The sequence below is a fragment of the Taudactylus pleione genome, unplaced genomic scaffold (assembly GCF_031769625.1).
Source record: "Taudactylus pleione unplaced genomic scaffold, aTauple2 ptg000375l, whole genome shotgun sequence".
Classification (NCBI taxonomy): domain Eukaryota; kingdom Metazoa; phylum Chordata; class Amphibia; order Anura; family Myobatrachidae; genus Taudactylus; species Taudactylus pleione.
This window is the reverse complement of record NW_028284776.1, coordinates 1,729,306-1,747,629: the sequence shown is the minus strand read 5'-3', so window position 1 is coordinate 1,747,629 and position 18,324 is coordinate 1,729,306. Positions and strand designations below refer to the sequence as shown.

The 18,324-nt window shown below is 48.4% G+C and overlaps 1 protein-coding gene across 2 annotated transcripts in view; it reads left to right on the top strand.

The window, feature by feature from the left end:
• Positions 1-18,324, top strand: part of RAB41 (RAB41, member RAS oncogene family) — a 65,743-nt gene that overhangs the window by 7,762 nt on the left and 39,657 nt on the right. For both annotated transcript variants that reach the window (XM_088445006.1, XM_088445004.1), the window contains exon 2: positions 11,926-11,984. In XM_088445006.1, the coding sequence (XP_088301132.1) occupies positions 11,926-11,984 (59 nt within the window). The remainder of the gene's footprint in view (positions 1-11,925; positions 11,985-18,324) is intronic.

Below are 18,324 nucleotides of genomic sequence, written 5' to 3'. Positions count from 1 at the left end.
ATCATAAGTTTAGTCTTATAAGTGTAAAGTATAACAATAATATTGTAAAAATTATTAGAGCAGGTTTAAATATGTCCATTCTGTTGTAACATGAGTCACTCATATAAACAACAAAATGTAACTACTAAAGCTGCATACACACACAATTTTGTTACCAACGATTTTCTGAACGATTTCAGATTTTTTAAAGTGTTATGAACGATTTTTTTTTTTGAACTGCAAACGATTTTTGCATATTCCCTTAATGAAAATCGTCAGTTGGTCAGTCTGACTGAACTACAAACATGAACGCGCATGAACGATAATCGTTTTAACTCAGAAAGTGAACGATTTTTACAATGATTGAACGATATCGTTAATGATCATTCAAAAAATCGTGTGTGTATGCACCTTTAGAGTGTACATTTTTTCTGCTTCTAAGCATTGATTATGACTACCTACGCCATATATTATTGTCTTATTTTTAAAATGTTGAATTTCAGCTTCATTTTTGTGTGTGGTGCATTTAAACTTCAAAAAATTAACATGAAATGTAACGTGAGTCACATGGGGGCGAGCTCCCGGAGCTATTCAATTCAGTGCACTGTGTGGTCGGAGAATGCCAGTTATCGCGCCTTAACAAGGGTGTGAAGGCGCGGTAACCGGCATTCTCTGACCAAAGTGCCGGGCGTGCAACTGTTAGCTCCGCGCTATGTATAAAAACAGCCGCGCACCCGGCACTTTGGTCGGACTTCTCTTCGCATCCCCAGGGGGATGCGAGAAGAAATCCTTAGCGCGTCCAAACAGCGCGGTGTATTGAATAGCTGCTGGAGTCCCTCCCGTCGCTATTCAATAGCGCGTTGAATTGAATCGCCCCCATGGAATTACCGGTTTTCGGGCAAAAAAGATGCTCTGCACAAGCTGTATAAAACGTGACCTGGCACACACAGAAGGGCTCTTTGGTGCGGCTGCAGTAATAGTGTATGAAGACACATCTGTACATACACCTGCCACTTCACGGTGCTTCTAATAATGGTGGGCCTAACTCTATACAATGAGTATCCCTACATTTTATCATACATTTGTGTTTTTGATATGTAGCTCTGAATTACCTGAATGTACCCCAAGAGCCTACAGTACAGTGCTACAAGGAACATTACTTTCTGAAAGCTACTAATCCAATATATATGCCTCTCAGACATTGATACACAAAATGTATTATTTATTTATTACCAGTTCTTTATATAGCGCACACTTGTTCCGCAGCGCTTTACAGAGAATATTTAGCCATTCACATCAGTCCCTGTCCCAGTGGAGCTTACAATCTAAATTCCCTACACACACTTACACACTAGGGTTAATTTTGTTGGGACCCAAATAACCCGCCAGTATATTTTTGGAGTGTGAGAGGGAACTGGAGCACCTGGAGGAAACCCACGCAAGCACAGGGAGAATATACAAACTCCACACAGGGCTGTAGAGAGAAATGAACAGCTCAGTGCTGTGAGGCAGTAATGTTAACCATTACACCATCTGTGCTGCTCAAGAATGGAAATTGTTAAACTCAATATATACTGGAGGCAGGTGAGGAAAGCTCACAATAGAGGGGCATGGCATTGCCACAGGTTCAGGTCTTTTCAAATATTTCATACCTGTTAAGTATATGTGCAGCACAGTATCGCAATGGTTAGCTTTGTTGTATCGCATCAACAGCCCCGTGACCGGCACTTTAGTCGGAGAATGCCAGTTCTTGTGACTAACACCCTGCGTTAGTCTTGAGAACCGCCATTCTCCGACTTAAGTCAGACTAGTCTGACTAAACTGCAAGGTGACTTGAATAGCTCCGGGACCAACTTCCTGGTGCTATTCAGCTCGCTCTTAATTTAATTGCCCCCATAGATTGTAAGATCACTGGGGCAGGGAATGATGTAATTGACATGTAGCTCACGTCTAAAGTGACGGGAGCTATTAAAGAGCTTTTGGGTGCCCATCACGTATCACGGGTGTTGCGCCCAAAATGCAGGGGTCTAGTTACGTAAACTGGTTTCTTCCATCTGAAGTGCCAGTTAAGGCGCCCAAAAGCCACACTTAGCGTGTATTTCTGCTCGTGACTCAAGCTGGGCTGTCAGACCGACAGACATTTTATCTGGCTGCCTGCCAGACCGCAGATGTACGCGGCATACACTGTGAGATAACTCACAAAGTATTAGCCTGACATCTGCGCTTCGCCCCCGGAGGAGGAGACTTTTCCCTGTTCCTTCCATGGGAAGGAACGCAGGAAATGTCTGTCTGCTGCGGCTGGGCATACACTGCCCAATGCGACTGACATTTTAACTCATAAATATTGCATCAGACGAGCATGCTGGACAATCCGGCATGCCTGACTGAGCGATATTTAACCCTCGGTCACCAGCACACACGCTACAATTATCGGGGCGATCCGAAGATATCGGGCGGATCGCCCCGATAATTGTAGCGTGTATGGCCAGCATTGAGAAGGTGCAAGCAGAAATCTGCGATAGGAGAAAACAAATGAGTAGCTCCCGGTCACTTATGGGCGTCGCATGCCATTAAATTCCCCCCTCAAAGTTTATTTTCTATTTTATTGGAATCCGCCGGATCCAAAATTAATTATTGGGTGAAGTTATCTTTAATTTTCTTCATGTATATAATCTGTTCTGTTTCAGTCGTAGTGAGCAGACACATTACTTTAATGTCTTTCCAACCTTCAACTTATGTTTATTTCCTACTACAGAGTTTTCCGAACTCCGCCATTACAGTCCAGGTTTTAAGGATATCCATGATGAAGTTCAGATGGTTAAATCAAATTGACTGAGGTACTAATTAAGTCACCTCTGCTCAAGCATGGGTATCCCTAAAACCTGGACTATAATGGCAGAATTTGGGAACCTCTGCCCTACTGGTTTTCTGGTGGAAGTACTATTGTATCCATTGTAGGCACATATTTCCCCATTCCCTCTATTATGCTTCCCTATGACCTCAGACTGCCCGTTTTTGTATACCTATTTACATGGTTATGAACGGGCCCCAGTGAGCAAAACTCATTCTGTTAAGGCACTAGTATCAACGCAACAGGGGACCAAAGCCAACGGCTTCAGTGCAAGATGGTATTTAGCAGAGGGCAATAATAGATCTTCAATCTGCTTAGATTGTACAGTGGTCTGTACTACTGTAAATTACCATCGCACCAGCTAACAAAACACTTAAGGGGTGATGCACAGAGTGTCTTAGCTGCGAGGTGCTGTTCTGGAACATCATACTATGGTCAACGTTGCTAGTTAGCTATATCCCCTCCAAGGAGACGAGCAGGAAAAAATTATGTTGAGCCTAAAGTAATAGGCCGTTACGTTAGTACCAGAACATCGCGGGACAGCGCCTCTAATCAAATCTGTTCCATAGTCTGAAAGTGCTGGAGGACTTACTCATTAAAAAAAACAATGTCTGAGATTTATGTGTTTGGCTGCATATAATATATTGTTCTGTAAATATGAATTAAGTAAATAGACAATAAGTAGGGAAAGGGAAGGTGGGGTTCCCGCACTATAGATAGATAGTAATTAGATAGACAATGGGCTCTATTCAATTGATCACAAAGTAAATAGCGCCGGGAGGGAGCTCCCGGCGCTATTCCAATCTGCACGCTGGTAGGTCGGGGAATGCCTATTCTCCCACCCCTCGCACCTTAAACAGGGTGTTTAGTTGCGAGAACTGGCATTCTCCGACTAAACTTCCTGGCGCAATGCTGTTTTCTCGGTGCTAAGGGCAGATAACAGCATCGCGCCTGGGGTGTGAGCAGAAATCCTTAACGGCGCTCTGAATTGAATAGCGCTGTGAGCTCCCTCCCGGTGCTATTTACTTTGTGATCAATAGAATCGAGCCCAATGTCTAGATCAGAGCTCGACAAATCCCAGGGGCCAGTTCGCCATGACTACCAGATTTTGCTGTCTGGCTACCAGATTTTGCAGTGAGGGAGGAAGCAGATCCACATCAGCCTCGGCAGAGGTTCTTGCCTATAGTATTGTGCATTCGTTTCATGCACAGGAGTGCATGTGCTGAGTGTCGCCTACGGTGACTGCTGTGTCTGTGTCCGTCCTGGCCTGCGCTGACTCCTCCTCTCCATCCTGGCCTGCTAATAGGGTCTATGCGTTGCCAGATATTGTGGCGTGGCTTCGGAGTGATAGTAGTGTGACCACGAGGGGAGGGGGGTTTTGTTGTACTTTCTAGCACCATTGTTTTATGTGAAATGTGGTCTGTTATTACTGGAGGGTGGAGCAGGGGAGCTGTGCAGAGTAGTGGGGGGGGCTCCATTTTACTGTATCCATTCAACTGCGACCATTTTGTGGACTAGTATAGTGTGTATAACAGTTGCATAACACACAGACCTGTGCTCCTCACTCACGTCATTTTTTGGGGGGGACGGTGGTCTGGCTCCTACACTTACATCCTGGCTCCTAGATTTTATAAAAATTTGTCAAGCCCTGGTCTAGATAGACACCAGATGTTAGTCAATAGTTAAACAGGGACAAAAGTCAGACACACTACAGTTAGACATGTAAAAAGATCGACAGGTACAGAAGGTCGACCAGGTCAAAAGTTCGACATGAAAATGGTTGACAAATTTTTATTTTTTTTGGTTAGGGTTAGGCACTTACCCAGACGGTTAGGCATCGGGAGGGAGGGTTGTGTTTTCATGTCGAACTTTGGACCATGTCAACCTTTTGTACCTGTCGACCTTTTTACATGTCTGACTTTAGTGTGTCTATCTTTTCTCTGTCGACCTTTTGTCCCTATCTAGCTATTGACTGTCTAACATCTGGTGTCTACCTAGACATTGTTTCTCTCTTATACCACACCCGAAAAGGTGATGGGAAAAGGTAAAGATGTGTGATTAAGCTCGAGGTGGGGGCAGCTTTTAGAGATCCACACCTGATGCAGTACCCAACAGTGGGAATACTAAAGTATTGGAGTACCAGGTACCCCATGCCAGATGAACGTGAATGTTTTTTTTTTTTTTCTTGGCTAGTAATATTCTCCGTTTTGGAGACAAACCAGACACAACTGACATATTTTTTTATACTGTTGTGCAACATATGTGTAATATAAAACTGTTGTCGAAATGTGATTATGATCGATATATCGGCACATAGTAATCCCATCATGTTATGTGAACTTATTGATGTCCAAAAAGAGGTAATTTTAGGTCAGGTCCACCATGTGTAGGTAAAACTGCCCATCTGGTCACATTTCCTTAAACAGTGGCTGGTTATGTTGGGGAAGTTTTTGTGGAGATGGTCTGGGATCAGATACCACCTACAGCAGGCTTTCTGGGATATGTCTTTCAACACTAAGCTTATTGTACATGTAGAATCTCTAGTTTAAATTTTAATCTACATACCTGCATAGAAGGGGGAGGCTGGGTTATGTCCATTTTCCAATACAAGTTGGAAAGCTGTTTTTTTCCAGCTGAAGAGCTACTAGAATAGCTCGATAGAGTAATAAAAAGGAGCATTTATCAATGGAGGTGTGTTCTATTTGAGTAAGTTGCCATGGTGCTTACTTTAACTGATGATTTGACAAAAAAGATGGATGTGAAGGTACTGACAGAATATCATACGAGGGAGTTGGCTTCTCTTGTAAAGCTGGCCTTACACCAGATCAACTTTTCTCCAACCATCCAATTAGTTTGTTGGTTGGAATGAAAATCCAGTAATGCATGAGAGCAAATGACAATCCACTTTCGTCCATTTTCCGGTGTTTGGGAGCAAATTGCTGATTGTCATTTGCTCTCATGCATTACTGGATTTTCATTCCAAATAACTAGTTGGATGGTTGGAGGAAAGTTGATCTGGTGTATGGCCAGTTTAACTCTGTGAATGAAAGTCGTGCACATTTTTGTTAAGATGTGGAGTAATCTGGTGATCCCTACTGCCTTCATCTAGCAGAATAAATTAATTGATATTACTTTAAAGTAGAGATGAGCAGCGGTTCGGTTTTGGCTGTTATTTTCACCAAATTAGAGCTTGTAAAGTTTGGATTTCTCTTATTGGCTTTCAAAACACACGAGTTCTAGATTGCCAGTAAAATGCCATTTTTGCGATTCAAACATAACCAAGTGAAACTGAGCAGCTCATGTCTACTTTAAAGCACTGTGGTTCTGTCTTCTTATAATTGTGTACTTTCACAGTATGCAGGACATAAAAAAAAGGTCTAGGTGTGTGGGGATCAAGATGATACACACTTTTGTTTGCTTCAAGTTAATTTGGTGGACCTCCACGTTCATTGTTTCCAGATAATGAAGATAGAATATATGGTGATTGGAGGTGTTGATTTCTAATGCCCTTACTAGACAAAATATTTCTTATGTCAATCACAGTTTCTTCACGTCCTGGATACTGCACCAACTCCACCAACAAGTATTTTGTTTGCCCTCAATAGGTCACTATAAAAATGGAACAAGAGGAAATACAGTAAAAAGTTATTTATTATTCACTAGCAAACTGAACACTCACATTGACTAAATAAAAATGCATCATATTACAAAGATATTGCACAAAAAGTCCCAGCCTGCCTACCAGAAATTGAAAATCTGCAATTTTGAGGACATTTTTAGAATAATATTTAAGGAGGAATTTATCTTTCAAAGAATAAAGTTCAACTCCTTTTGAAAATAAACCTAATTTCAATAAATACATTTGTCCTATTAAGTCAGCCAGGTTTTTTTTTTTTTTTTCTTTTTACCAAATAGTCTAAAGCTGGGTACACAATAGAAAAGTGTACCCAGCAACGGCAGATGTGACTGGACGATATATCGGGAGGTCCATACACATGGCATGATCTGGGGTACAACCACCCAATATGTCGTACCTCTTCTGCATCCAGAAGCATGGTGTCATTCCTCGAATCTTCGGATTTGCCTGCACTGCAGGCCGACCTGAAGATGCGACGAAAGACGTGCTGGAATGAGCAATAGTACGTTTTGTCGTTCCGATTCGTCGGAAATTGGCAAATTTGGCATTCACTGTAGCTCCGGTGGCAGGCAGGGCGCCAGAGCTAGAGAAGGCACTTCCGGCGCGTGCGCACCCGAAAAGGGCGTGGCCATTTAAAAGGGGGCTTGTCTATAAGACGTGTCACTTTTTCGTCGGTCTTGGGGGCGTGTCCGGCACTTACGGACACGCCGGGCAGCCCCCAAGCGCTGCTTACAGGGAGAACAGATGCCGGGTGCATGCGTCCAGTGTCTATTCACCAGCAGTGACCGGGTCACCGCACATTTTCTAACCGCGTGACACCGATGAAGACGGCACCCGCAGGCTGTGAGGGCAGGGCGCTTTTTGCCCTCCAGAAGGAGGGCAGAGCGCAGCGCCCCGCTAAAACAGCCTAGTGGGAACGCTACAAATCGTCCAGTATGTCGTTTAATGTGTACCCAGCTTAAGGGGTCAATTCAGTTAGGCGTGAGATGGGTCCTGCGAGCTGTTCTCACAGCGAACTCGCACTGCAAATTTATTGAATGTTGTGCACCCTCAGTTACTTCCGCTGTCAAGTTACATTAAGTAGCTTTTGTGTATTTTCTTCTACCTCAATATTTGTTAGCAACGATTTTATGAACGATTTTCTGGCAGATTTTTTAAAGTGTAATGAACGATTTTTTTGAACTACAAACGATTTTTGTAACTTCCCTTAATGAAAATCATTCAGTTGGCCAGTCAGAATGAACTACAAACGGGAACGAGCATGAACGATAATCGTTCATCATTATAACTCAAAAACTGAACGATTTTTTGAACGATAACGACGTCGTTATAGTTAAGTCGTTCAAAAAATGTTTACGTGTGTATGCACCTTCAGTATTGCTGGCCTAATAGGTGCAGGATCAATATATAATTGTGAGTGACCAACCAAATGATCATCCTTAACATTAAAAATTTGACTTGTATGGGGATATGTATATTATGGATCAACAACATAATGTGCAGTGTATGAGGTAGCTGTGGGCATCAATAAAATTCCATCCAAAGCGTGGCCACAAACAGTACATTTTTAGCCGCAGTGGCTGCCTTGTTCCAGGGATTTGCTAGCACTGTTCTAGACTGTTCTGTCTGCTTTAAGCAATCTAATGCCAAGTACCCATTGATGTTTTTAAATGCGTTGCTACACTAGGGCAATGTATAAAAAACGTGCTGATGAATCCTACTTGCCGACTTTTGGGACCTGCCACCCAGAAGGTGTGCAAAGCATCATGGCTTTATTAATATTTGCACTGCACATTAGTACTTTATAACAAATTACTAATTATGTATTTACCTTTGGTATATATAAAATGGTACATTTTCCAAAGTGTGTATTGCAGGAGAATGTTTCCTTACTTGATTGTCAATAGGTTACTAGTAACTCTCCAAAGCAATTAGTAAAATAGTCACTTTTATTGTAAAATCCTTAAGGGTTTCCGTAAGCTGATTACTGTCTGATCTTTATCAGTGAGGCCAGAAGGTGAAAGGGCAACGCGGACAAACTGATAACCAAGCTTCTTGTCTGATGGGACATCCCTATGATCAGATTAATGTGCACAGTTTGTTTTATACTATCTCTGGGGCTCTGGCAGTCTGATATCAAATCAAGCGAAAATCTGCATTGATTTTTTGTTGTTTTAATTTAAATGGGTTATGAATGTATATGTAATATTTGGTTTTTTTTTTGGTTCCATAATCCCAGTTTCTCTCTCTAAAAACAGCGTGTTGAAATTTAAGTAAAATCTGCAGATTGTGACTGCAAAGACTTGCCGGAACTTATGGTGCATACACACGGTCAGATTTTTCTTCAGATCTGAACGATAACGATTTAAAAAATAGTTCATATCTGAAGGAGAATCTGACATGTCTGAACGATGCGTGTTCCCGATGGTCAGATAACGATATCTGACATCTGATGTGTTTGCAGTCAGATTTGGACGATTTCAGTCATTTTAATGCAGTCAAAAATCGTTCATAGTTCAAATCGTTGGTCAGATCGTTCAATCGTTCATCTGACAAATCTGGCTGTGTGTGTGCACCATTGAGGTGCCTACACACTAGACAATTTTTGAAACGATATGCCCGATTCCGACACATCAGAACGACATATCGTTCAAAATCTTCTAGTTTGTATCCAACATGTCGCATGGTGCACGCTCCCGTGGGGTCGTCTGTCGCATGGTCAAGTTGGCCTGCATGTAGGGCCAATCTGACTATGCAGCTGACGACCCCATGCAGCGGGATGTGGCAGGGGCCGACATCTGATGGTTAGGCACCGAAACGTCTAATGTGCAGTGTTCGCAAAATACGCGCTATAGTGTGTATTTACGCGTTACAGACGATAAAGGACTCTGTTTTAAAAAATGACCAGGTCCTGTAGGGACCCGCTGTGTGCCCGCCGCAGCAGCCGGGCCAATTACATCCTAAGCAGCTACCCCACCAATCACCATAGGCGGCAGCGTCTTCTCTTCCAATCGGCATCTGAGTCTCCGCCTCCCGGTCATGTGACGCTGCTGGGCTTTCTCTACTCAAGATCTCTGCAGCACCGAGTCCTGCCTCCTGTTCCCTGACACCCTGCGCGCATACGGCGGTCAGCACTGACATGCGACACTGGCTGGCATGTGACACTGTACGGCTACAGGCTAGGTGACTCCGGATCCCCCCTTCTCCTCCTGGGCCGATCCTCAGACCCTAGCTGTGTCCAATATTGTCTGCCGAGTTCATGGGCCCCAAGAACAGGCTCCTGAACAGTGAGTAGCCACTGCCGGGTGCTTATGAGCTTGAAGTCTTCCCCGAGCTGCAAGTGTGTGGTGGGATCTTTCTGTGTGGTGCCAGGGTGCTACCCCTGTGAGCCTTCTTTGCGGTGCCACTATGTGTTGGGACCCTACTGTTTGGAAACAGGGTGCTGCCAGTGTAGTACCAGTGTTGTGGTGGGACCCTTCTGTGCAGTGCCAGGGTTGTGCCATTGTGTTTTGGGACCCTTCTGTGTAGTACCAGTGTATGGTGGGAGAGGACCCTTCTGTGCACTGCCATAGTGGTGCCAATATGTTTTGGAACCCTTCGATTTGGTGCCAGTGTATGGTATGGCCCTTCTGTCTGGTGCCAGTGTGCTGCCAGTGTTTGCTATGATTCTACTGTGTAGTGCTAGTGTTTGCTGAAACATGTTTGTGCAGTGCCAGGGTGCTTTCAATGTGTGGTGGGACCCTTCTGTCTAATGGCAGTGAAATGCAGTAACCCCCTCCTTGTCCCCCAGTACTGCACCAGCTGCTACTTACCCTTGCCCCAACCCTACCCCCAGCCCTGCCTGCACCTTGTCTCCTCCTTGCCCCCCAAGCACTGTCGTAACTGCTGTTTGCACCTACGCCCTCCCTACCCCTAGCATTACCTGCCCTTACTTCCCTCTACCCTCAGCGCTATCCCGTCTTCTCCCTGCCTTTACCCCCCAGCTCTATCCCAACTGCTACTTGCCCTTAACCCCCTTCTACCGCAACTGATACCTGCTCCCAGCACTGTCGCAACTGCTGCCTGCCCTCACCCCCCATAATATGTGATGGGACCCAGAAACAGTGGAGTAGGACCCCAATTTTCTAAACTGAGGGGTCCCCGGGACCAGGGCTGCCATCAGAAATCGTGGGGCCCGGTACTGACAAAATAGGCAGGGCCCCCCTGGGGGATGGCGCAGAGGTGGGCGGAGCTGTGTATAATGTGGGTGGAGTTACACCGTGGGGTGGGACGTCAATTGGTGATTAAACCAGTTTAAAAATTCTCAAAGTTTGGGGTTGGGAAGGAAGGATGGACGTGGGGGTACACTGCTGGGAAGCCTGGACTGGGAGGGCACAGAAAAGGCTGAGCTGGGGGGTGCGCAGGGCAGAGAAGGCTGGACCGTAATTGGGGGGCACAGGGCAGGAAAAGATGGCTGGACTAGAGGGGGGCAGGGCAGGGAAGGCTAGGTGTACTAGGGGGGGAGGCACAGGGCAGGTAAGGCTGGACTGGGAAGGGGAGACAAGGCAGAAAAGACTGGCTGGAGTTGAGGGCACAGGGCAGGTAAGGATGGATGGATTAGAGGGCACAGGGCAGGAAAGGCTGGCTGGACTGGGGGGGCACAAGGCAGAGAAGGCTGTCTGGACAAGTGGAGCACAGGGCAGACGAAGGCTGGCTGGAGTAGAGGGTTAGGGTAGGGAAGGCTGGCTGGAGTTAGAGGGTTAGGGTAGGGAAGGCCAGCTGCACTAGGTGGAGGGGCATAAGGCAGGGACTCTGTCCTACCTTGTTTGTCAGCATCAGCGGGGCCCGGGAGACAGCGGCGCAGATATACAATGGCAGCCTGGGAGAAACGGCACAGCGCTGCCGGCGGTCTTTCAAATATGGCGTTGGCTGCGAGCCAATCACAGCTCGCGGACCAGCAGCCAATCAGGAGTGGCCATCTGATTGGCCGCCGGTCCGCGAGCTGTAATGCTCGCGGATGGTGCCATGTTTCAAATCGGCGGCGGCGCTGCGCTGTTTCTCCCAGGCGGCCGAAGCCTGATTCTTCACATCTTCTACCCTGCTGTCACCGGGCCCCCACTATCTCCGGGCTCGGGACTCCAGGCCCGGCAGACCCCCCCTGATGGCGGCCCTGCCCGGGACCCACAAATTTTTACGCTCAGCGCGATCACTGAATGTGTACTGGTCGGCCCATTGGCGGGGTACACACAAGTGTTTACCCAGCTTTATGCAACTCTATTTATTGAGTTTTCCTCTATTGTATTAATGTGACAGGTATATATATTTTTTTACTGTAAATTTAACTTGAAGAGTCTGATGCACTACTAAACTAATTACTTACTGTGCAATATATTGTTCTAGATTTGCATGGTTATAAGCAGCTAACAATTTACAGGTTATATTTGTACTGAGTAATCTCTTCCCTTTTTTCTTCGTGCAGTTGGCAAGACCTCTCTCATTACTCGATTCATGTATGACAGCTTCGACAATACTTATCAGGTGAGTGTGTAAGACCCTGACCTCTGACCGCAGAGTAATGTCATTACTACTCCTTTATTGTTTAAAGAGATTAATCTAGCCTGAGGATTAGTCAGAGCATGATGTTCTTAGTGAGGCCTCTAATCACCTTTCATCTGAATGTTGTCTGGCTGTAATCACCTGTTCAATATTTTATTGTTTCTGTGCCAGCTACAAGGTGCACTTTGTACACATTTGTCCTGATAATGGGAAAACATTAAACCTTAATGGGAAGGTGTGGCCTTTCTTTTAATTGCACCTACTGTTAGATGTAAGCATTCTACATCTACAACTCCCTAGAGTAGTATACACAAAGCAAAGGATAAGTAGGAAGTAGTAATTTAAACTGTGTATCTACTAGCAGATACTGGCACAACAGTACGATTAAGACATCGTAATCGTACCGTCGTTCCCCTTCCCCCTATGATTGATCGTTCAGTGTAGGCACATCAATCATCTCTGAACATAGGCAATCTGTCGTTGCCCAGCATGTTCAGTAGATAATTGATGTCGGAAACGACCAGCAGAAGCGCACATTGCTGGTCGTTTCCGACATAATATTGCCCAATTTGTGGACGATTACTGAGCGATTGCACGATAACGATGTCTTAATCGTGTGCTCAGTAACATCGCGTAGTGGGTATTGCGGCTTTAGTGTTTCTTCCAGACATGCTGTGTTTAGCACGACCATTGCTAATTGCAGAACCATGACGTACATAATGTCCATAATGAATGCTTCTTTTTCTTGACATGAACTTCTGCCTACTGGAGATTATCGGAATGTTGAAAATTGTACTTGATAGTTAATCAACAGAACTTTTTGTTGATCATATTGCTATTCTATAATTGCAAGTTAATACACTTCAACGGGTTATCCATGTGAAACTAAAATCATGTATGTTCTCCCTGTGGACAGTATTTATTTATTTATTTTCTACTTCAGGGTCCATAGGGTATCCACAGGATACCTTGGGGTATAGGTGTGACGTCAGTCGCAGGGCACCAAAGAGTTAAGCTTTCAGCCTCCCAGGATGCACTAGGTCCCCCTCCTATACCCCGCCCCCGAGCCAAGGCACCTCAGTTTAGTTTGGTGCCCGGCCGGAGTCGGTTGCACCTGTTGGAGTGGGGGCTAGAAGAGCCCCTGAAGCTTTTTCTTCATGCAGCTGTGGCTGCACATCTGACGTCCATGCTGTCTTCCCTACACCCTGCCGGTACCAGAACGCCGGTACTGATCCGGGGATGCTGGTGGGCATCTGGGGTCACAGCTAGCGGTGACCCCAGATGTTCCGGACCATGGCCGGATTCAAGGGGGACAGAGGTAAGCAGCGGGGTCCCGCGGTGGGTCCCCGCTGATCACATGGTCCTAAGTCCCCAGGCAGGGGGCTCCCTGGGGACTGGCTGCAGCGTGGAGCCAGGCGACCAACCTGCGCTTCCACTACCCCCTGGGACAGCGGACCGCAGCAGAGCGGTAGCGCTGCGGCGTCCCAGGGGTTAAATGCATGCCAGGGGAGCGCGCCTTCCCTGTCTCACAGCCGGCGCCTCCCCCGCTGCACACAGCCCTCTCTGCACTGTGCTGACTGGCCCTGTGTCAGCGCTCCTCCTCCAGGCCAGCCTTCTCTCTGCTCCTCGGCGGCCATCTTTTCAGAAGCATGGTGAACGCTGCTGGAAGCCTGCATTGGAAGCATCGTGGTCTGGGTCCCCCTGCATACCTCTCCTCCGCTGTGGTCAGGTCTGTGTATGCAGCGCTGTGTCCTACCAGGCCCTGTGTCTGTGTAGTTGAGTGATCAGCGCTGTTAGTGCAGGAATTGATTTTCTTTGCATTGTATGTGACTGTGCTAGCGCTGCTGCCTGTAACTTTTCTTCTCAAGACTGTCAGCTTTATTACTGTCCCTGTTCTTTCTGCTAAGCCCTTGCGGTGCGGTGCTGCAGGGTGGTCTCTCGCCTATTTAATATATAATTGGTGAGAGGGGTCACATATGTGGTGCCATCATGTCTGAAAGTGATTTTCCCCTCCGGCTACAGTGTACCACGTGTAATATACCGTTAGCGGAGGGGGAGGGTAGCGCGGAGGGCCTTTGCCGGCAGTCTTTGTCCATGGCGCGGCCTCTTACGGTTACAGCACCGGTACAGGAGCCGCCCTGGGCTTGTTTCGCTCAGGCGCTAACAGCTTTAGTGGGCCAGTTAGCTCCGCAGCCCGCGTTTACTCCGATGGGTTTGTCCCTGCAGTCGGTGGTGTCGTCACCCATACAGGGTTTCCCACGACAATTGGTGGTACCCCACAGTCTCCCTATTTCCCCGCTCCCGGTTTCTCAGGAGCCAGCGTGGGTTAACTCCCTGACGAGTTCTGTACAGCACTTGTCGGATGTGTTGCAAGGGGAGTCTGTGATGCGGCCTCATAAACGGCCGGTGGCGTCTCTGTCCGCTCCTTATGAGGATGACGAAGGGACGTCTGATGATGGGGAGATTCTGGATCCTTACGATCAGGAACCTCTCCATACTAAGGACGCTGATGCTAAGTCCAAAGTATATATTCCTGGACTTATTCGGGCGGTCCGCACAGCCTTGGTGATTGAGGACGAAGTTCCCCCAGCGGCTAAATCTAAGTATGCCTTTTTCAAAGACGTGAAGGGCGATGCCACAGTCTTTCCTCTTTCGGGTCAGTTGGTGGACCATTTAGAGGAGGCGTGGAAACAGCCTGGCAAAAGATACCAGCCGCAGCGACGCCTGGCGGTGGCTTATCCGTTCGCGGATAATTATTTTGCTAAGTGGGAATCCCCTCCACAGGTGGATTCTCACGTGACCAGTCTTGTCCGTAGTGCCACATTGCCGATGCCATCCATGTCCTCCCTTAAGGATGCTACGTACCGCAAGGTGGAAATCTGCCTGAAGTCCGCTTATTCCCTTGCGGGGGGGGCAGCACGGCCGGCTATGGCCATTTGCTGGGTTGCCAGAGCGATGGAGCACTGGGCGGATTCATTAGAGGCTTCTTTTGATTTCGACTGTCCGGCCGAACAGGCGGAGTTGATTGGCAATCTCCGTGATTCGGCCACCTACATCAACGAGGCGGCTCTAGACATTAGTACTCTGGTGTCTAGAATTTCTTCAGCAGCGGTAGCTGCTTGTCGCACCTTGTGGCTGCGATCCTGGAAGGCGGACGCAGATTCCAAGAAGGGTCTGGAAGCGTTGCCGTTTACCGGAGAAGTTCTCTTCGGTCCAGATCTGGATAAGATTGTGGCCACGCTGGCGGCAGCCAAATCGGCTTGTCTCCCGTCGGCCGCTGCTCCTTCTGGTTCTGGACCATCGTCCTTTCGGTCATCTAGGGCCCAGGGCAGGCCCAAACCACAGTCATTTCCTCGTCAGGCTGGCCCTAGGAAATCGGTCAAGCCCCGGAAGCAGGCATGGAGTACCAGACGTCCGGCCCCCAAGCCAGATGACAAGCCTGCGGCCTGACGGTCCGGGCCTCCCTTTGGGGGATCCCAGGGTGGGAGGCCGCCTGTTGCAGTTCGCCCAGTGTTGGTCGGTCACTACGACAGACACTTGGGTTCTGGAGGTGGTCTCCCACGGGTACGCCCTCTCCTTTCGGCACAGACCCCCTGCTCGATTCTTCACCACGGGTCTACCATCAGACCGGAACAAGGCTACGGTGCTGCGGAAGGTATTGCACACTATGCTCCAGGCTGGAGTTATAGTGCCTGTTCCATTCTCCCAGAGGGGCCAGGGTTTCTATTCAAATCTTTTTTTGGTACAGAAACCCAATGGGTCGTATCGTCCGATTCTCAACCTCAAAGCACTCAACAAGTCTTTGCGGGTACCGAAGTTTTGGATGGAGACCCTACGGTCCATCATTCTGGCGCTGGAACCTGGGGACTACATGGTGTCATTGGACATACAGGACGCTTACCTGCATGTCCCTATTCTTTTGCGCCATCAACAGTTCCTCTTTGCAATCCGCAGCGACCACTTCCAGTTTCGGGCGTTACCTTTTGGCCTGGCGACAGCACCACGTGTTTTCACCAAGGTGATGGCGGTCATGGCGGCTTCTCTGCGGCTGCAGGGAGTACGCATGTTACCGTACTTGGACGACCTGTTATTGGTGGCGGGATCTCCAGAGCTCCTGTTACGCCACTTGGACCTGACCATTGCCCTGCTGCAACGGCACGGCTGGCTAATCAACTGGCAGAAGTCCACTCTAATCCCGTCTCAGAGGATTCTGCATCTTGGAGCCTTATTGGACTCGGGACAGCAAAAGATCTTCGTGACGGAGGAAAAGTTCTCTGCTTTACAGTCAAGGGTGCGCAGTTGTCTGCACAGCCGCCGGGTGTCTCTACACTCGGCGATGAGGTTACTGGGCTCCATGGTGTCGGTGTTCGACATGGTGGAATATGTCCAGTTTCACTCCAGACCTCTGCAGCACCTGATCCTGTCAAAGTGGAACGGGCTGCCTCAGTCTCTGAAGTCCCAGACGATTGTGTTCACCCCGGAGGTTCGCCTGTCCCTTGCTTGGTGGTTACAGACGACCCACCTCAACAAGGGACGTCCGTTCTGGGTTCCAAATTGGGTCCTGTTGACAACGGACGCCAGTCTTCGGGGCTGGGGAGCGGTTTTGTGTCCACATCTGTTCCAGGGCAGGTGGATGCCGACAGAAGCGGAGCTTCCAATCAATATCTTGGAACTCCGTGCGGTCTTCAATGCTCTCCAGCAGGCACATCGGTTTCTCCAGGGTCACCCGGTACAGGTCCAGTCGGACAACGCTACCACCGTGGCCTACATAAACAGGCAAGGAGGAACCCGAAGCCGGGCGGCTCTCGTAGAGGTGTCTCGGATCCTGGTTTGGGCGGAGCGCAATCTTCCAGCCATATCAGCGGTCTTCATCCCGGGAGTGCTCAATTGGGAGGCGGACTTTCTAAGTCGCCAGGACGTTCATCCGGGGGAATGGTCCCTGCACCCGGACGTTTTTCAACTACTGGTGGACAGATGGGGTCTTCCAGAGATCGACCTCATGGCGTCCCGGCACAACAAGTTGCAGGTGTACGGGTCTCGCACAAGAGACGAAGGGGCGTCTCTGGTGGATGCTCTGTCCGTCCGGTGGACGTTCCGGTTCGCATACCTGTTCCCTCCGGTCTCCCTTCTTCCACGGGTAATCCGGAAATTCAAACAGGAAGGAGGGATGCTCCTGTTGATAGCTCCCGCGTGGCCCAGACGGCACTGGTTCTCAGACCTTCAGGGTCTGTCCGTGGACAGTCCTCTGCGGTTGCCGCTACGACCGGACCTCCTGTCTCAGGGTCCTTGTCGTCACCCGGACCTGACTCGGCTGTCTTTGACGGCGTGGCTGTTGAGACGGCCATGCTGAGGTCCCGGGGGTTTTCCAGCTCTGTGGTGCGTACCACGTTGCGAGCTCGGAAACCGTCTTCCGCGAGGATATACCATCGCGTGTGGCATACGTTCTTCCAGTGGTGTCGACCGAGAGGTTATGCACCGCGGGAGTTTCGTCTGTCTCGGATTCTCGCCTTCCTGCAAGCGGGACTAGATCATGGGCTTCGCCTTGCTTCTTTGAAGGTACAGGTTTCGGCCCTGTCTGTCTGGTTTCACCGTAGGATTGCTACAATCCCGGATGTGCGCACCTTTATGCAAGGTGTTGTCCGCATTCAGCCGCCCTTTGTTCCACCTGTGGCGCCTTGGGATTTGGCTGTGGTCCTGAGGGCTCTCCAAGGACCGCCGTTTGAACCACTGGGATCAGTGGATCTTAAATGGCTAACAGCTAAGACTGTTTTCCTTCTGGCTATTGCTTCGGCCAGACGTGTTTCTGAGTTAGGGGCTCTTTCTTGTAGACCCCCTTTCTTGGTTTTTCTTGGGAACAAGGCAGTACTCCGCACTCGGCCCGAGTTTCTTCCCAAAGTTGTTTCCCAGTTTCATGTTAACGAGGAAATCGTTGTTCCGGCCTTTAACTCACCGGGTCTTTCCGTGGGTGAGGCCTCTTTGGATGTTGTGCGGGCCTTAAGGACTTATGTTGACCGCACTTCTTCGTTTAGGAAGTCGGACGCTTTGTTTGTCCTCTATGGCTTCCGTAAAAAGGGTTGGCCTGCTTCAAAGCAAACTTTGGCAGCCTGGATCCGTATGGCTATTTCTGAAGCTTATCTTCATGAAGGCCTACCGGTTCCTCCTTCTCTGAAGGCTCATTCCACTAGGTCTGTGGGTCCTTCGTTGGCAGCTCGACGTGGTGCCTCTGCAGTCCAGATCTGCAAGGCTGCTACGTGGTCCTCTGTCCATACCTTCGTGAGGTATTACAGGTTTGACACCTTCGCCTCTCAGGATGCTTCCTACG